Source organism: Cheilinus undulatus, linkage group 19 (genome assembly GCF_018320785.1).
Source record: "Cheilinus undulatus linkage group 19, ASM1832078v1, whole genome shotgun sequence".
NCBI classification, from domain to species: domain Eukaryota; kingdom Metazoa; phylum Chordata; class Actinopteri; order Labriformes; family Labridae; genus Cheilinus; species Cheilinus undulatus.
The window spans coordinates 38,647,373-38,666,119 of NC_054883.1; the positions used below are offsets into that span (position 1 = coordinate 38,647,373).

The 18,747-nt window shown below is 39.8% G+C and overlaps 1 protein-coding gene across 1 annotated transcript in view; it reads right to left on the reverse strand.

The window, feature by feature from the left end:
- Positions 1-17,764, reverse strand: part of phex (phosphate regulating endopeptidase homolog, X-linked) — a 36,795-nt gene extending 19,031 nt beyond the window's left edge. The window contains exons 1-8 of the mRNA XM_041814210.1: positions 17,381-17,764; positions 8,545-8,601; positions 8,251-8,412; positions 6,089-6,172; positions 4,894-5,120; positions 2,660-2,728; positions 2,113-2,229; positions 1,858-1,941 (exon numbers count right to left, since the gene is read on the reverse strand). Coding sequence (XP_041670144.1) covers positions 1,858-1,941; positions 2,113-2,229; positions 2,660-2,728; positions 4,894-5,120; positions 6,089-6,172; positions 8,251-8,412; positions 8,545-8,601; positions 17,381-17,504 — 924 coding nt within the window. The 5' untranslated portion in view covers positions 17,505-17,764. The remainder of the gene's footprint in view (positions 1-1,857; positions 1,942-2,112; positions 2,230-2,659; positions 2,729-4,893; positions 5,121-6,088; positions 6,173-8,250; positions 8,413-8,544; positions 8,602-17,380) is intronic.
- Positions 17,765-18,747: the final 983 nt, after the last annotated feature.

The following is an 18,747-nucleotide window of genomic DNA, read 5'->3' on the forward strand; positions in this document are numbered from 1 at the left end:
AATTTTAGTTATCTATAATAACCTTGGGGCTGAGCAGCTAGCATAAGAATAGTATAACAGCAGGTTATTTTGCATTTTTGGGGTCAAGTCAATATTTATTTTGACATGAATTCACAATTTCATTTCTCGTGAGTATTTTACAATGTTAAATGGTTTGCTGAAAAGGATGTGTGGTTTTATATAAAACTGTGTGGAATTTCCATCTTAAAGGTTTACTTTTCCTCTTCAATGGCGCCATATTAGCTCTGTGACCAACTGACCTCCCGATGACATTTACTTGTGCCACAGGATGAAACATAATGTTGATAAAGTGATGAATACATGGGGGAGTTGTATTTTGAAGTTGATCAGACACTTTGCGTGAATTTCTGGCTGATTGATCGATTTGCTCCTTTTGAACTGATGTTGCTCAGCTGCAGCTGGTGCTGGAAATAGGTGCTGGCAGAGTGAGCTGCGATTTGCGCCGCAGTGTGCCTCATGGGTGTATCGTGACGCAGCTGTTGTATGTGGAAAATGGAGGTTATGGTCCAAAGACTAAGGGCGCTTTCACATTAGGCCCAATTGTTTCCAACCGCACCGCGGCGTAATTCCTCCCCCTTCCCCTCCCCCCGGCTTGTTATCACACTTGTGACATCGAACCGGGCCAGGGCGCACTTGTGTATTTACTTGGTCTGACACAGCAGGTGGCGGTATGCACGTAGCTGGTTTACAACCCCGCAAAGGAGGAGAAAAAAGAAGAAGCTACCATGGCAACCACTGGGGTCATGACCTGAGCAAAGATTATTTTTGTTTTTACCTGGCAAAACGTCCATCCTGCAGCCATGGATGATTAAAATCACTTTTTAAGATGCCGCCAACTTCGCTCTCCATATCCGCACCTCTACTACAGCTCAGAGGATTAAATGGGCTCGCGCTGCGCAGATACAGCAGTTTTTGAGGTGACAGGAGACTTTTATTGCCTTTGCACCTCCTCTCACTGACTCCAGCTTGTGTTCATCTGTAAGGTGAGTCACAACAGATCGTTTATGGGCTGGATTCTGATGATTTTTTCCCTTTATTGAGGAAAAATGTGGACAAACTGCCGCGCTGTGGAAAGAAGTTTAGTTTTTACGATGATGTCATAAAGCTGATACTGTCCCGTATCCGAGCGCGGTTGCATTCACATCTCATCCAAACCGTGTCAGAGTCCACTTGAATCGCACCTGAGACCATCTCCCCAAGTGGGCTGGGGCCTGGGGCCCAGGCCCGGTTCGTTTGCATTCACACTACTGAAACTAACCAGACTTTGGGCTCAAGTGCACTCAGATCCAGGCCCCTAGTGTGAAAGCCACCTAAGACTTGAAGCAAGTGAAAGGATAACTTAAACAAAGAGGGATGTTATCAGCAGAACGACGAGCTTCCCTCCTGTCTTGGAGGAGTTCTAGCTGCAGCCCTGGGTGCTTACATGAGCATGTTGATCCAGACATGTCTTTGTTAATTTGATAAATATGATTACACTGCAAAAAGTTGCGCTGTCTTTTTTATTGATTTGGCATTGGCATTTCCAGTCTCTGCAAACATTGAAAATATGCACTTAAAAACATTACTGGCACTAACAACAGGTGTATGGAAACCCCTTTAATCTCATATTATAGTTTTGCCTGTTGTTATGCCTTGTTATTGATCTGATTGGTTACTGTTTTGACCTCTTTTTATCTCATTTGATGGCTTCCACCCCCTCCACATTTTTAGTAGGTTATTTTGTGTCCATGTTTTCATGCTTTGCTCTTATTTGTTCAAAACTCTCAGTAAACCCCTCTTGTTTTACAATGCAATGTAAAATTATTATTCCAGTATAATTTCTGTGTCTTTACATACCTGTGGTATCGTCCGCTGCAGACGAGAGAGTGAATATCTGTTGTACATGGTTTCACTGGTTCGGTTTTCATAGGGAATTATGATCTGCAGAGAGTGATCAACATTACAGAGACATAGAATTAAACATGGATAATTCCATTTATACTGTTGATTTAGTTGTTGAACCGATTTCCCATTCGACAGTTAATAATGCTGTGGCCACTCAGGCCTATCAAATCCTCTTTTTACAGTATTTATCTGACATGACGTCTTTACATGAGCCAGTTTGGTCTCGAAGGCGAGGGCCTTTTCCATCTGGGTCAGCGCTGCTTTCTCTGTAGCGCCCAGCATGACAGCTGTATCTACCATCAGACTCAGCAGGGCTGCACGATACTTGAGAGAGAGAGAGAGAGAGAGGAAAAGTTACTGATGTTTTCATGGCTGGGACTGCAACTACTGAACATCAGACTGCAAAAATAAATCAATTTGAAACAAGACTCAGACACGATTTAAATATTTTTGATGTTTGCATCATTAAAAACAATAAAAGTGGCCCCGCTTCTTCTGGCCAAATGAGCAGCTCCTCTACTATCAACTTTAAAATCATGACTGTCTTGCATTTGTTAAATTTTGAGGCTGGAAGTAGCTCTTATTCTAATGAAAATATGCTGATTTGAAAAGCCAACATTAACTCTTAATATTTCCTGTGGTTGTAATTTTCCTGCTACGATTCATCACTCAAGCAGAGGAAATTGCGGCTGCAGGAAGAGGAGTTTTTAGATGACAGGCTAAAAAAAGGTTGAAAAATGAAGCAGAAACTCACGGCTCGTGCAGAGGATGTGTTGGTGATGTAGTCTTCCCTGGAGGGCAGAGACAAGGATGCCTGATCGAGCTACATAAGGAACGAAAGGGAAAAGGTTAGATGCTCCCTTTTCTCTGCAAATATCTTTGAACTTTTGCAGATGTTATAAAATCACAGCAGTGGCTCTGACTCTCATTAAGAACTTATTCAGGCCAAGTATGAAATAAATTTACACTGGAAGTTCTAGAGGTCCTTTAAAATGATTTGAATGTTCTAAGGCCTTGGTTCCCAACCTGGGGTCCGGGACCCCCGGGGGGGCGCCAGAGATCTTAGGGGGGGCGCAAGGCTTTGTCTGCTCTGAGGCTGCCAAAACTAGTTTTGCAAATATTGACAAAAACCATGATAAAGCAGTTATAAAGTAGTTCATACAAAGGTCTTTTGTTAAGAAAAGTATGCATGGACCTTTTTTAGGGTTTTATCAGTGGAACAATTAAAATCTGTGTTGATTTTTGGCAGCAATGTGTCACTTTTTCTTCTCTCTTGGGTCCTAGGGGGGGCTCCGCTTTTCCGATGGAGAGTTTGGGGGGAGGCTCCAAGGAAAAATGGTTGGGAAACACTGTTCTAAGACATTAAAAAATCCCCCCAAATTCACCAACATAATCTGTAAAATTCATCAAACAATTCCTGAAAATCCCACTAAAACTGTCCGAAAATATTACCAAAACTTTCAGTAAATCTTCTAGACAAATAATACGTTTTTTATTTAAAAAAAAATAAATAAATTAAAAAAAAAATTGAAAACTATGGAAGATTGCCAAACAAAATCCCCCTAAAAATAAAAAAAATCCCTGACAATTCCTGAAAATTTCAAGCATTTTCCCCATAATGTAAGTGCAAATTACACCCAAAATTCCAATCATATTCTCACAAATTTACAAATAAATTCCTTTAAAAATAAATAATTAGCAAAAATTTAAAGACAAATTCCCCTAAACATTCAAGGACCCCCTCCCCAAAAATTCCCAGTCAAATTCCAAAAGGAATTACTAATAATTTCCCAAAATTCCAGTGAAAGCACCAAACTTTTAAGTGAAAAAGCCTAAAGATTTAAATACAATTTTGCGCAGAAATTCCATCAAAATTTCCTGATAATGTTCAAGAAAGTTCACCATATTTTCAAATCAAATTTCACCACAATTCCTTATCAAATTCCCCCAAAAAATTACAGATAAATTTCAATAAAAATCATGGAAAACTCACAAAAAAATACCCTTAACCTCCAAAAGAATTTCCTAAAAATGACATAAAATTCAAAGAAAATTTCTAGTCATATTCCCCCAAATTTACAAATTGCCTTATTTCCCTTAAGGTTACTAAAGATTTTTAAGCAACCTGGCCTTCACAAAAAAACTTAAAATGAACCTCTCCAAAATATGCAAACACGTCCTCAAAAACAAACAAGAAAATTATTGAAAATTGCAGAGCAAATCCCACCCCAAAATTTCCCATCAAATTCCCAGACAATTACAAATAAATAACTCAAAAATTTCAGGGAAATTTATGGGACATTCCCTAACAAAAATCTAAAAAAATTACCCCCAAAAAATCAATGATGATTAAGGAGTATTTCTGAGGAAATTCCCAAGAAGAAAAATAAAACTCTTCAAAATATTCAAATATATCACAAAGATTTGCAGGAAAGTTCCTGAACTTTTCAAAGGAAATCTTTCGATATTCCAAGCAAATTACTTAAGCCTCTATGGAATTTTGGACAATTATTCCAAACATTGTAATAGCAGAATTTCTCACTATTTTGTAGGAAAAACCAAAATGAAATATCCTCATATATACGTGCGGAGGAGGTGGAGAAAAGGAAATCACATTTTCCTAAGAAACTGGAACTAGTCTATTTGCACTGTTTAGTCTGATGAATAGAGTTGATAGTTCTTATTTGAATAATTGAGTGAATTAATTCACAAAAATTAAACCATTTATCATTATATCATGTGGCTCAGTTGTTCTTATTGGCAGAGAAAAAAACATGATAGGGCATTCCTGTTATAAAGAGATGTTAACATCTAGCGAAGCTTCTTCTGACAGTAAAGAGATAAGCCTACCTGGCACACATTAACACCATGGTTTTTGTTAAATTTAGTTAACAGCTGGTGATGTGGAGCTAATATTAATTTCCTAAAATGTCAAACTGAAAACATGCGTGAATAAACCGTGTTAGGAGCGAAGCACTGATGTCTGACCTTGATGATGTAGTGTGAGGAGTTTTTGTCATCAGGGGAGACATAGAGGCGAATCAGGACGCTCTTACTGTGCTGGTTCCTCATCTCAGCGAGGGTCTTCAGGAGGCTCCACTGCCTCTCTGACCACTGATAGTCCCCCCCGAGTCCGTCCCCCACAACAGGCCACCGGAACTCAGGCTGTTTGAGAGTTTTCAGCATCGGTTTGGAATCCATCTGCTCCAGTATGGCTGAGAGCATATTAAAAAATAACAAAATAAAATGAAGCAACTGGGTCTCTTTCACTCATATCTTCCTATCATTTTTCTTAAATCCGTTCTTAAGAACATCCTAAAAAACTTTTTTACGGATCTTCATGGACCCATTCTCTGCTACATTGTTCACACCTGTGTTCCTAAATTGATCATGCTTATAAGCTCATTCCATTTTCACCTATTTAGCATAGAGAAACACCCCTTTTATGCCCATACAAGGGCACAAAACTGTAGGGCTGTCTGCACACACAGAAAGCACACAGGATCAGACTGAGAGGTTGAGAGCTGTCAAACTTTTAACAGATGATATAAGCCGTTTATATTAAACATGAGACGTTTCACCTCACCTGCAAAACGTGTGCACAACATTGCATTTTTTTGTGTGGAATTTAGGAAAAAAATCATCATGCAGCACCTTCATATTTCCTTAAAAATGTCTGTACATTACAGACTGAAATGTTTACTTCACTTTCTACTGAAATCCAATAAATCCAAATTTCCATAAAAATTAACATACATACTTTTTGTATCTCATTTGATACATTGGGTGTTTTTGGTAACTGTTAATCCACTTGGGGGCATTTTTATCATTTATCAGATTGTAATCAGAAGGGGGTTTTTTAGTCATTTATTGATCCTATTGATGAGATAGAGGTATCATAAAAGTACGTATCACATATGATACAACAGGCTTGAAGGGGTTAAGGAGCAAGGATTGGTTTAGAAGAGGCAGAAACAGGCAGGAAAACATGGTTTTACAATTGACACAAATAGGTGTTTAATGGCAAAAATGTGTGAAAACTGGTGGGAAAAATGATGAAAATGGATTAAAATTTGGGGACTGTGTAATTTAAAAAATATTCTAATTCTTTTAAGGGAATCTGAAGGTTGAAAACCACTGCTCTAAGTCACATAGCCCGGTCTTTGTGTGCCGTCAGACTCACTTTCATTCATACAGGAGCGGTAGAGGATCTTAGCTTTGGTCACTGCGTCCAGTTCATCAGGTTCTGAAGGAGCTTCTAATAACTCTAAAAGGGCAAACAAAACACAACACAAAGCTCTAACAGTCAACAATGCATGAATGACATTTTTAAGACGTGTTGTATGTATGTGTGCCTGTGGTTGTTGCTCCAGTAGACAAAGGTCCAGTTTATCCTGGTTAAACAACACGGGTATAAATCAGGTTTGTTTTATGAGTCAGTGACGCTTTAATTCCACCAATCTCACACGGACATTTCCATAATGTTTGTAAAGGTGGTTATTGTGTTAACCTGATTAAAACCAAACTTCAGTGTAAATGAGAAAATATTAGACTCACTAAAATCACTAAGATCATTTTTGGATTTTTCTACAGAACACCTGCAGTACAAAATAAGGCTGGGGGTTGATTTACTATGACATGTACAGGAGTCAATGACATGACATATTCATGACATATGGTATCATTTTTTTCTATCAAACCTACTTTGCCTACATTTTCAGTAAATGTGAATAAATTATTAACTTCATATTTTGGTGGAGTGACGATCTAGTAAAAGAACAGATTTGTGACACTTTTAAAAATGTCTTTTTAATTGAGAGAAATTGAAATTAGAATACTTTGGCACAATATCTGAAGGAAATCTTTGAAATAAACGAAAGTTATTCAAATTTATCATTCTGAATCTTGTGAGATCATTGAAAAACTTTTGTTCCTGAATGTGCAAGTTCTTAAATGTCAGGGTGGTGCATCCATAATCATGGGGCTTTTATTTTGAAATCAATTGTAGCATGATTTATCATCCATTTAACATCATCCAGACACTCGTGGCAGATTCAAATGGTTTATAGATCCTTATCAGGTAAAGATAAAATATTTCTTTTGAACCAGGTGAGCAGGTGCACCTTCCTTGTCAGGTGCTACAACCAATGTAAAAATATATTTTACCTCAGGTGACCAGATGTTTACCTGGAAGAGTGACGTTTGGGTCCCGACAAAAATCTATGGAAAGCCAATATATCCCGTTTTTTAACAACTCCTGTCCGGATTTTAGCCAATGAAAATAGGGAAATACCAGCTGTCTAGGAATGATATTATTATTCATTAGTATTTTGTCTGCACATTATACCTACTTCGTGGCCACAAATTAGTATTATGTGCACACGATATACTTATGTCGGGGCCAAAATATTGATATTTTGTGGCCACAAATTAATGTTTTGTGGCAACAATTTAGTATTTTGTGCCCATGAATTAGTATTTCGTGTGCACGTTATAGCTATATTGTGGCCACAATTTAATTTTTTTTGACCATGTCATGTCTGGGGCTCCATACCAATACAAATGTCAAGTGTTTAAATTTATCATTAAGAGGAATAATACTTCCCATTTTACAAGACAGAAGAAAAATGAAAAATAAGTAACTTTGTTTTTCTGAATCAATTTGATGAATTTAGATATAAAAGTTGAAGGTAAGAACCTTAAAGGAGTAACCTGACACGGCAGATGGATGTGTTTCACACATCCATCTGGAAAAGCTTCAATAGGAAATGTTTGAGAAAAAGCAGAGGCTTTGAAAAAAACGCAGTCTCAACCCAACTTTGGATCAACCTAACGGCCCGCCCACTGAGCGTGACTTCCTGTCAGCCTGCTAGCATTCTGGTTGACAGAAATGGAGCCTCTGCCTGTCGAGCTATCTGTCAATCAAATGAAATGCACCAATCAGCTTTCATCCTAAATATAATCCAAACGATTGTGATACAAAATAATTCACCCCCCCAGTACAGTGGGAGCACAATAAGACACTAGCTGATGAGACACGTTTGGTGTTTTGAACCAGGCTGTAAACCAGTTTATTTCTAGAGTAAAAAACCAGCTGTTTAACACCTGTCCAGACGGGACTTCCTGTGTTCCTGCAGCCAGCCTCAAGTGGACACTCGCGGTATAACAATATTTTGATTTTCCGCATTGGCTTCATTTTTCAGGACTGGAGGTTGCCGCTTGGTTATTATGTCACTGGTGTCATTTAAAAAGCTATATTTAACACAAAAACGATCATTCCTGTGTTCGGGTCAAATGTTTTAGTGTGTAGATGAAGTCAGGTGTTGATGGAGAAGTTCTGGTTACCTTTGAGTCGAATATCTACATGCTGCCGTAGCCAAGGATAGATGCCGTATGAGGAGGAATCTTCAGGGATTGGGTTCTCCTTCAACCAACCACCACAGGAGAAAGTATAAAAGTCATCACAGGGGTCCACAGATTTATCTATTTTACTCAGGACTGACCCCGCTTTAAAGAGAAGGAGAAAAAAAGAGTTACAAGTGTTTTAATCTCACAACTAAATACATGTTAATGCTTGGATAATTAGACAAAAGCAGTGGATGCTCTGAGTGATTGTGCATGTTTCTCTCCATGCCTCACCTGCTTCAATGCACTCCGGTGTCAGACAAAACTCCTGCTGATTTGATTTTTGAGAGACTGACAGGAAAAATAAGACAAAACAAAGAAGTTTCACATCTGAAATTGTTGCTCAGTAACATTTAAAGCCAGAGACACAGAAACAGCCAATGAGCAGGGCTGAAACAGAGGGGTTTTTATACATGCAGAAAATCAAATACAGGAGTCTTCTTTTCAGCAACACCTTTCACTGGCATGTTTTTGGGACCTCTGAGACGTCTGACTCCGCCCCCTCAGGAAATGGATGTGGCTTAATGGGTGTGGCTCTCCTGATTATCCTCTCAGCTGGCAGCTCAGAGGAGGATCAGGAGAGGAGGGCGGACCTTTCTTCCAAGCAGGGAGGGCCAACTCAGCCTGAGGGCGGTGCTAACTCCCCACATGACATCATGGTGGGGAAGGAATTGATTTTTCTGATTTTGGGGGGATTGTGGACAGATCAGGGAACATACCTCAGAAAAGCCTGAAAAAGTGTATTTTGCATAAAATGTGACCTTTAACAATCTTATTATGCAGATGGTAACAGCAGGACATTAACAGATTAAAGATTAGCCTATTACTGATTACTGTCAGTAATCTGATTACTGTCTGTGAAAGCCAATGGAAATGCACTGCAGTTTTTATGATGCATGAACTTCCCAGAGATCAGGAAACAGTTTCATCTCTGTATGACTTTAAGATAAATTATGATGAATGACGAGATGGAAAAACATTCCTTTGACATTGCTATCACTTAGCCATAACCAGGAGTTACATCAGTCAGAGACTCCTAGCCGCTTTGTAATCCATGTGTGGCACTGTTTCATATGACAAGGATACGGTTGTTTTTTTAGGGTTTCCTTCATTCAGAAAGAAAACTTAATAAGGATGATGCTTAAAGCCTTTTATTAAATGCACTTTCTGTCCTTCTGAATATTTAACATCAATTGTCAGAATCTGTGCGTGACGCAGGCGGGATTAGACGGACCTGGTGCAGGTGCCAGACAGGACAGCATGCTCTAGGTGGGATGCACAGGGCGCTAATAAAGGTAATCTGTTAAGGATAAGTAACAGCCTGATTTCCCACTCCCTTATGTAAAAATAAAAAATAAGAAGGAGTATTTCCAAACATATGCACTGTTTCTGTTGGCAGTGGCTTCATGCCAGTGAAAGGTAAACATAGCTCTGCCAGTGTGCACGTAGATACTAGATTACACTGGTCAGATTGTCAGAGAGGACAGCATTCCACTGGGGAAATATTCCCAGCATGATAAGGTTAAGTTAAAGTTCATAGAGTTTTAAAGCCCCTGTTGTGTTGTTTATGTCAGTGAGACATTCAACATTACAAAGCATGTGTGTAATGCATACAGCTTCTGTTTAATACTGTATGCCTCTTGGGTTATGGGTCATAAACTAGGGGGAATAATAGTAATACAGTAGTGTAACAAGTTACAGTAGCACATAGTAACACAAGGTAGCACTACTTAACACTGCACCTTAACCCTCAGGCATCACTTTAATTTACTACTCTTTACTCTTTACTATTTACTCTCCAAAAACTGCTACAAAAACTTAACAGATTAAGATTTTTTTCTGCTTTTTTTTTTTTTTTTTTTTGCATAAATCTCTTAAATAACTCCAGCTGTGCTCAAAACTACCAAATATTCAATCATTTTGAGGATTTTAACCCTTTAAATGCCAGTTTGATTACTTAAAGTCAATGTTGGTTTTTATGAAAAAAGTGAAAAATGTGATATCTTCCTTAAACCACATGTTGGATGGCTGGGGCATTATTTCTAAATCCAGCATGGATATGTCAATAATTAGCCAAAATATTGACTTTGATGCATTATTAGATTTTGTGTAGCATCTGATTTAAAATGTACTACCCTTTCGAGTCATTAAGGACAAAAACGTCCACTTCCAAAAACAGCAATAAAAATAGTATGCATTAATATTTTTTTCCGCTTTTTTTGATCAAATCTTTTGATCAACTTCAGTTCTAATAAAAAAAAATCATTATTGAATAATTTTCAGGATTTTAACCCTTTAGATGCCTGTTTGATTACAGGATGGTCATATTTTTTCTGAAAAAACACACAAAACAATAATTATTGTCCAGATACCTTATGTTGGGGGATGAGGGGGTGGTGGAGGGGTTCTAAATCAGTCCTGAGTATGTCAATGATTAGCCAAAATATTGACTTTGATGCATTATTAGTTTTTGTGTAGCATCCGATTTAAAATTTACTACCATTTCGAGTCATAAAGGACAAAAACGTCCCTTTGACTCCCACTGAAAACACATTTTTTGATCTCATAGCCATTGCATGATATGGCCATTTTGTAATGTTATGGTTTCAGCTGAATTTGTTTAAGAGATTTATGAAAAAAAAAAAAGCAGAAAAAATATTAATCTGTTAAGTTTTTATAGCAGTTTTTGGGAAGTGGACATTTTTGTCCTTAATGGCCTTGAAGGGTAGTAAATTTGATCACAGTGTTCCCCTGACCCATTAGAGATTGAAATTTGAATTAAAAAATCTGCCTAGAAAGAAATTTTGTTGCAAAAAATTAGACCATATGCACTAACATAGCCAAAATGGTGAACAGATAAAGTGGAAAAATTAGCCCAAATGGACAAAAATGTCCGTAGTGATCCCTGAGGGTTAATAAATGTAATGTATTTTATGGTCTCTATGTGATGAAGGATGAAAGACACAACCTAGTATTGTACATAGGAACTATGCACATACATTATATGGACACTAAATAGACGTGTTTGTGATGTTTTTTAGCATTCAGACAACCATAGTGAACAAGTTGTTGAATTGGATTTAAAAAGAAGTTTAAAAATGAATGTCAAGAACCGAAAGTTTTTTCTGACTGTCCTTTTATATTTCTGAAAAAGATACTGGGTACCACATGGAGGTAGAACGTTCCCAAAATCCACATTTTTCTTTATCAAAATGGAACAATTCCAGAGCAAAGTGCAGTTGATACAGCTGGAGAGCAGTCAGGCAGAGTAAACAGTAAGTGGATTCAATTTTTAACCTTACGCCTGCCTGCTCTAAGGAAAGACACCACCTGCAGCCACCATGCAGTTTTAAACTGTGTGATTTCACTTCATACCTCCCCATAGACTTTATTTACACAATACTTTGCAAAACACACATCAGGTTTAAACTTGGTTTAACTGTCAATAATAATTACTTAACACACTTCTAAAAACGGCACCCAGAAAGCCTCAAGGAGACAAACGGAGCCGCCCATTGTTTACGTTCCTCGCAGTGTGACCGCACTTTTACCCGATTACTTCCTCCCTAGAAGGTGAATGAGAGCCTGCTGCTCTAACCTCTTGGCAGAAACCGCGTTTGTGATGTGGCTCCAGAGGCAGAACCAGCCCACGAGGACAGATTTAGAAACCAAATCCCTATTGCGAACGCATGAGTGAAGCGATGCAGAGCTGCACTACAATGTCTGACCTCAGAGGTTGGCTGGTCATGTTGTTGAGTTAGAGCTCGCCCGTGAGTGTTCTTAAGGATGTGCCCACTCTTAGGATTACGTGCACACTCCAAACGTCGGCCCTGCATGACCCACTTGGCCTGGAACAACCTTGACAGCACTCGTTGACTGCTCAGTCAGAGCATTACATACAGGGGGGGTTAAACAAATGCACAGATGTCTGTCCTACACCAGCCTCACCACTGAGAGACAAAAACATACAAACACCCATTAAAACCCCCACTCTGTAGTCTTGTTTAACACGAAAAGTTAAAGAATAAAACAAACTCTTGGCATTCCTGTCTGATCACACGAATGACTGCAGAGAGGAGGGGTTTCATTAGAGGGGATGTGTGGTAATGCATACATTGCTACTTAACATAATTACACTTCAATGCCCCCACAAGAATGTCCGCTTCCCTCAATAACAACAAAACAATACTTACCCCAACCCCCCAACACATACAAACCCCTCTTAACCACAGCCATTCTCACAGCTACACAGTGAGACACGAAGACCAGCTATTACAGGAAGATCTGGCCCATAACTAGGAGTTAGACGCAACGTTTGCCAACATTTTGTGTGACTGAAGCTACAGCTAAGCGCTAAAAGAAATCGCTCACTCTGTTCATCCTAAAGTAAAACAACCCACATGCTAGCACCATTTATATAAAATTAAAAGGTGTTGCTGTACATTTTTATAAATTATTTCTAGTCATTTTCTTTAGAATTAGCCATTTTTAAATGGAGGATTCTGGATAGAAAAGCACAAGATTTACAAATTGGCTGTTTCTGGTTTAGCTTACTGCTTCGGGGCACATCTGGCCCTTTGTTGGCTCCCTGATTGGCCAGCTGATCCAGCAAACAGAGCATCACCTCATAATATTATACAATGTAAGCGGATTCTTATATCCAAAGCAGCATACGTATGTCCTCATAACGTGACACTTTCACCTGAGCTAAGTCTTTGTGGTGAAATTGTGACCCAAGATACCATAACTGTGGAGGTAAACAGCCCAACAGTTTATGTGTAACTTTCTCAACATGCAGTGGAAGGAATTTAAAGATCTCACCATCTACAGACCAAAATATTAAATGATTCTGAGAATCTGGAGAAATTCCTGCAAGTAGGGAGCATGGCCAAAAACCAGCATTGACTCCCTGTGATCGTTGATCCCTTAGGCAGCACCACATTCAAAAAAACTGCATCACTAGCTGGGTTTCCATTACAGTTTTTCGATAAATAAAAGCGATATTTCTTAAATTTCAATTAAGTACAATTGCGTTTTGAATGCGTTTCCATTAAAGGGAGTTTTGGGCATAGGCCTTGCAATTCTCGCAAAATCTCATCTCGCGTGAATCCGCTGCAGGGAAGCTTGACGTTCAAAACCTGTTGCGTGTTGGTACAGTTTTGGTTACATCTACGGCGGTTGCCTTGATAATTTTGAACCAAAGACGAAGGCAACGGATGATAGTTCAGAGGTAAAGTCCGTATGTATGGCAAAAGCCACATATAAGGGTATAAGTATGATGATAAGAAAAGTCTCGTCTCTTCTTCTGTCCATATGAACCATGCCATGTTGTCTCGGAGTGACTGGTCATGTGACACCGTACGTCAGGTCCCATGACTTGTAGATGCAGAAAAAGTGTTTCCATTACACTTTTGTGATATATTTCTATATCAAAACGCCTGAAAAACCTCCTCATGAAAGCATAAAAACTTTTTAGTGATATTTTAGTATTTTTTTTAAATTCAAGTGTTTCCATTGCCAGTTTTTTATTGCGCTATTTCAATTTTGCACTCTCTGTTTCTGAGTCTATCCACTGTCCTTCCTCTATCAAATAAAGGCATGGAAAGGCCCAAAAATAAATCTTAAAAAAAAAAAAAAAAGGCATCATTTAGTGATGATATTAGAACCTGGACTCAGGAACATTTCAGAAACCATTGTCAGTTAACACAGTACAATGTCTACATTTCAAACTAGAAAAGCACTCGGAGAGCGCAGACCTCCGCCGTTAGCCCTATCCCAATAGTGAAAAATCCTTTAAAAAATTCCTGGATCCAACCCCATATACCCCCACCACCGCATTCGCCAATTACTCCCTCCCTGGTGGGGCGGACACACAGTGAGGCAAAGCATTGGCTTTGCTATGGGTGGACTGTCATGGCCGAAATGTTGCCTGCCGGTGCCAACAGATGCACTGACAGTCTCACCCATGGTCTCACTGAACGACTGGAAGTCATGGCAGAGGGTGAACATTCCTCTATTCCTCCAAGCATTGTGAGTTTTCTCACTACACTTTGCTGTCTTTCTCTCTGTTACGCTCCGACTCGTCTCCTCGACCGAGCATGCGTCTTTCAAACTCTTTAAACTCCAAAACTTTGAATAGAAACACACCCAAAAATGCTGCTGGGATTGAAGGTACTCATGTCCACCATCTCCTGGTGTAAAGTGGTAACAGCGCAGACCTCCGCCATTAGCCCTATCTCCCAATAGTATAGAATCCTTTAAAAAATTCCTGGGTCCAGACGGTGATACGGATCAGTCCCAAAATTTAATCAGTTCTTTCTTATGCCATTTCTTCCCTTTCCTGAAAATTTCATCAAAATCTGTCCATAACTTTTTTAGTTATGTTGCTAACAAACGAACAAACCCACCCGATCACATAGCCTCTTTGGCGGAGGTAATTATATTTAGAAACAATGCCCATCAAGTCCTCTGGGCTTAGGGGGAAAAGATTCTTCCAGATTGTTATCAGTGCAAACTTTACAAGCCAGTATTTGTAATGGTGGGGGTATACTAGTGTCCATGGCATGGGTAACTTGCACATGTGAAGGAACCAGTTACATACAAGTCATGGGGCAAGGCTGGAAACAAATACTGACCTTCAATCCCTCAGGTAGAGCTGCATTCTGAAATATCATAATTCTATCATGGATATTACATGTGCTCAGGAGCATTTCAGAAGACCAGTGTCAGTTAACATAGAATGTTGTTGTATCTACAAATATAAGTTAAAACTCTAGCATGCAAAATGAAAGCCATATATCTACTTCTGACTTCTCTGAGCCCAAGCTCACCTGTAATGGACTGTCCTAATGTGGTCTGATGAGCCCACATTTTAAATTGTTTTTGGAAATAAAGGGGTAATTTGGTGGGTACTGGGGGAATTTGGGGTTCTGGGCTGCTGTGGCGACGAATCAAGTCCCTGTATAGCCAACATGAGCGTTCAAAGTCGAAGACTTTCCAGTGCATGTAGGCTTCCAACACCTTACATACAATTCTGTTTGTGATTTTCATGGACAGGATCTTAAGGCACAGTGGGGGGAGGGTTTTCGGTTGGGTGACCTTAGTTTTCCATCTCTGCTATTTGCAGTTGATGCGTTGCCTTCTTCAGCCAGGGACCACGTGAAGGAGTTCAAGTATCTTATGGTCTTGACAGGCGGATTGGTGCAGTACTGCGTACATTGTACTGTACTGTCATGGTGAAGAGGGAGCTGAGTTGGAAGGCAAAACTCTCAAATTACCAGTTGATGTTTGTTCCGATCCTCACCTATGTTCGTGAACTCAAATGACCCAAAGAATGAGATTGCAAGTTGAAGCAGCTGAAATGAGATTCCTCAGGATGGTTGCTGGGCTCAGCCTTAGAGATGGGACGAGGAGTTCGGACATCGAAAAGGAGCCAGTCGAGGTGGTTGAGATGTATGCATCTACGTCTGTCTGTTTATGAGTGTATGTTGTTGGCTGTTGCAGCTGCTGGCATGCTGCTGTCTGTGGTAGCTGGGGTTCTCAGCCATGACTCCATCCAGTAATGGCTGTGGAAGTCTGTGTGTAATGTGTTTGTGCTGTCCAGACACAAACGTGCTACTACTTTGTTAATCTGTCTTTTAGATTTTCTTCCACGTTTTTATCTTTATCATTTGGTGTGCTCCATATGTTCTTAATTCTTGTCTAATTCTATTCTAAATTATCCTGCTGTGCAGCACTTTGGCTCGAACTCTGTTTGTATTTAAAGTGCTCTATAAATAAAGTTGAGTTGAGTTGAGTTTGGGCATCTGATTGGATGCCTCCTGGTCGCCTCCCTGTGGGGGTTTTCTCGGCATGCCCAACTGGAAGGTAACCTAATGGTAGACCCAGAACTAGCTGGAGGGATTAGATGTCTCATCTGGCCTGGGAATGCCTTGGAATCTCCCAGGAGAGCTGGAAAATGTTGCCTGGGAGCGAGATGTCTGGGTGGGCTAGCTCGGTCTGCTGGCACTTGATCCAAATAAAGGCCACAGAGGAAGAGGACCATCCAGACTGTATTCTCACAAAGTCAAAAGCTGGCATATGTGATGGTGTGGGGGTGTATTAGTGCCCGTGACGTGGGTCACTTACACATCTGTGAAGCCACCATCAATACCAAGAGCTACATACAGGTTTTGAAGCTAAAAAAATGCTTCCGTATTTTTCAGGAACGTCCTGTCTTATTTCAGCTTGACAATGCCAAGCCACATTCTGAGTTACAACAGCATGACTTCATCGTAGTACAGCTACTGGACTGGCCTGCATGTAGTCCAGACCGGCCTACATTGAAACTGTATGAAGCACAAAATACATAGGAAACCCTGCACTGTTGAGCAACTAAACATGCGCATCAAGAAGAAAAAACGGGAAGGAATTCCACTTCCATTACTTCAGTAGTTGGTGTCTTCAGCTTTTAGATGCTGACAGGGCATGTTGCATGCTATAAAGTCATAATTTGGGTATATTACCAAAAACACCATTAAATCAATCAGTTTGAGATTTAAATGTTTTGTCTTGGTGCTTTTATAACAAAGTATAGGTTGAAAATGATTTGTAAATTACTGTTTTTATTCTATTTTTACACAATATCCCAGGTTATTTGGAGTTGGGGTTTATATTTTAAAGTGTCAGTGTTAATTAAGCCCCCTGTGAATAAAGAGACTCCCACCCCCCACCCATTACTCATCTAAACAATTCCCTGCTAATTAATTTTCACATTCTGCTGGAAATAATACCCACAGTGTCAACATACACATTCTTTCCCAGAGTTCAGTTTGACTCCCACAGTGCTTTATGGAGAGTTTGAGGTTGTGCATGTTTACGTGGGCGTGTTTGAAACCCTATATGAACCAAAAATAGTTTGACACAAGTTACCCGCGGTCCCTCCATAAAGACCTTTGCCCCCACTTGTCTGTGTGTTATTTACAGTCAGAATGAACTACTATGTGAGAGAGTGCGTATAACATACGATACATTCCTTAGAAATTATAATGCATGCTGGGAAAAAATGTGTGCAATGGTGTGGTGGACTTACCCAGTATGAGTGCAAGCAGCAGAGCGGCACAGAGACACACGCACATGGCCAGGGCTATCCTGTAGAGACGACTGTTGTCCTTCTCGGGTTTAACCCCGCCACCTCCTAAACGCTCCAGCTCCATGGTTTACTATATCATGCACACGTAAAAAACACACTCACTTTCTTACTTTCTAAGGTGGAAGCTCTGGAGAAAATTCACAAAAAGCATAAATATTCTGCAGGAAAATATGAGTTAAAAATAAAAGTGAGGAGAAAAATAAATCCACGAATATCCTCTAATAAATAAAAGAATCTAATCAGTCCTTTTCCCACATTTCTGCTAAATCTTCATGTCACATTTGACAGCAAACTTTATTAACTTTCCCTGTCTGTCTGTCTCTCTGCTGCTATCTGTAGTAATTCTAACTTCACCCTGGCTCTCCTAACTGTTCCTCCTCTTCCTCCTCCTCCTCTCCTCCCATCCTCCCTCCCCTCCTGGACAGAAAGGACTAGGCCTCCTGGTGATGAGCAGAGCTCATTTAATAAAATCACAACCTAAACCCAGAACATTATCTGTTTGTTTTACTGTGCGACCATCAAAGGCTGCAGACCCTTGTTAGTGGCGTAAGCACATGTGAAATATTACAGTGTGGCTCTAATCTCCTGTATTAAACAGCAGGGTGCTCTGCTTGAAACATTTATCAGATCAGACAGTGAGTGGACCAGGACAAAATTAGAGCCCCACACAAACACAGGCAGCGCTGCTGATTACAATTGATTAATCTGATGATGATGATGATGATGACGTCCCGGCCTGTAAAAACACATCAGTGTTTTTGTCAGGATGCATCAATAGTTTCTGTGAAGAGCCAGAGGTGCTGATGATAATGACACCACAGCTCCTGATTGGTCTGCTCCCACTCCCTCCTTACTGTGGTGAGAACTCTACCGCACGTGCTCATTAGGGTTTGAGGCGTCGGCTGCAGAATCCTTATATAGAATTGACTTCCTGTGCTCTGCTAAAAACACCCATTCATCAAGCAGGCGCGTCCACCACAACTCTATTGTTCACCATCGGGACTCACAGTCATTTGTGTCCTGTTTTTATTCTCATTGTTTAACGTTTTGAACCGGAGCCTTTGCTTAAGTCAAGATTAATTCATCTGCTACTTTCCCAAGACTGAAATATCTCAAACACTGGCTGCACTGGAAGACCTTCTGGACACACATTTATGCTCCCCAGGAAGACACTTCTAGCTGACCTCCAACCTCATCTACAATAAGGTTCGATTTTGGGGTTAACAAAGTATATATATTTTAAATGTTTTTTTTTTCTTTTTTTAATGGTTTGTCATGGTGTTATGAGTGACATTGATTCTCCCCTC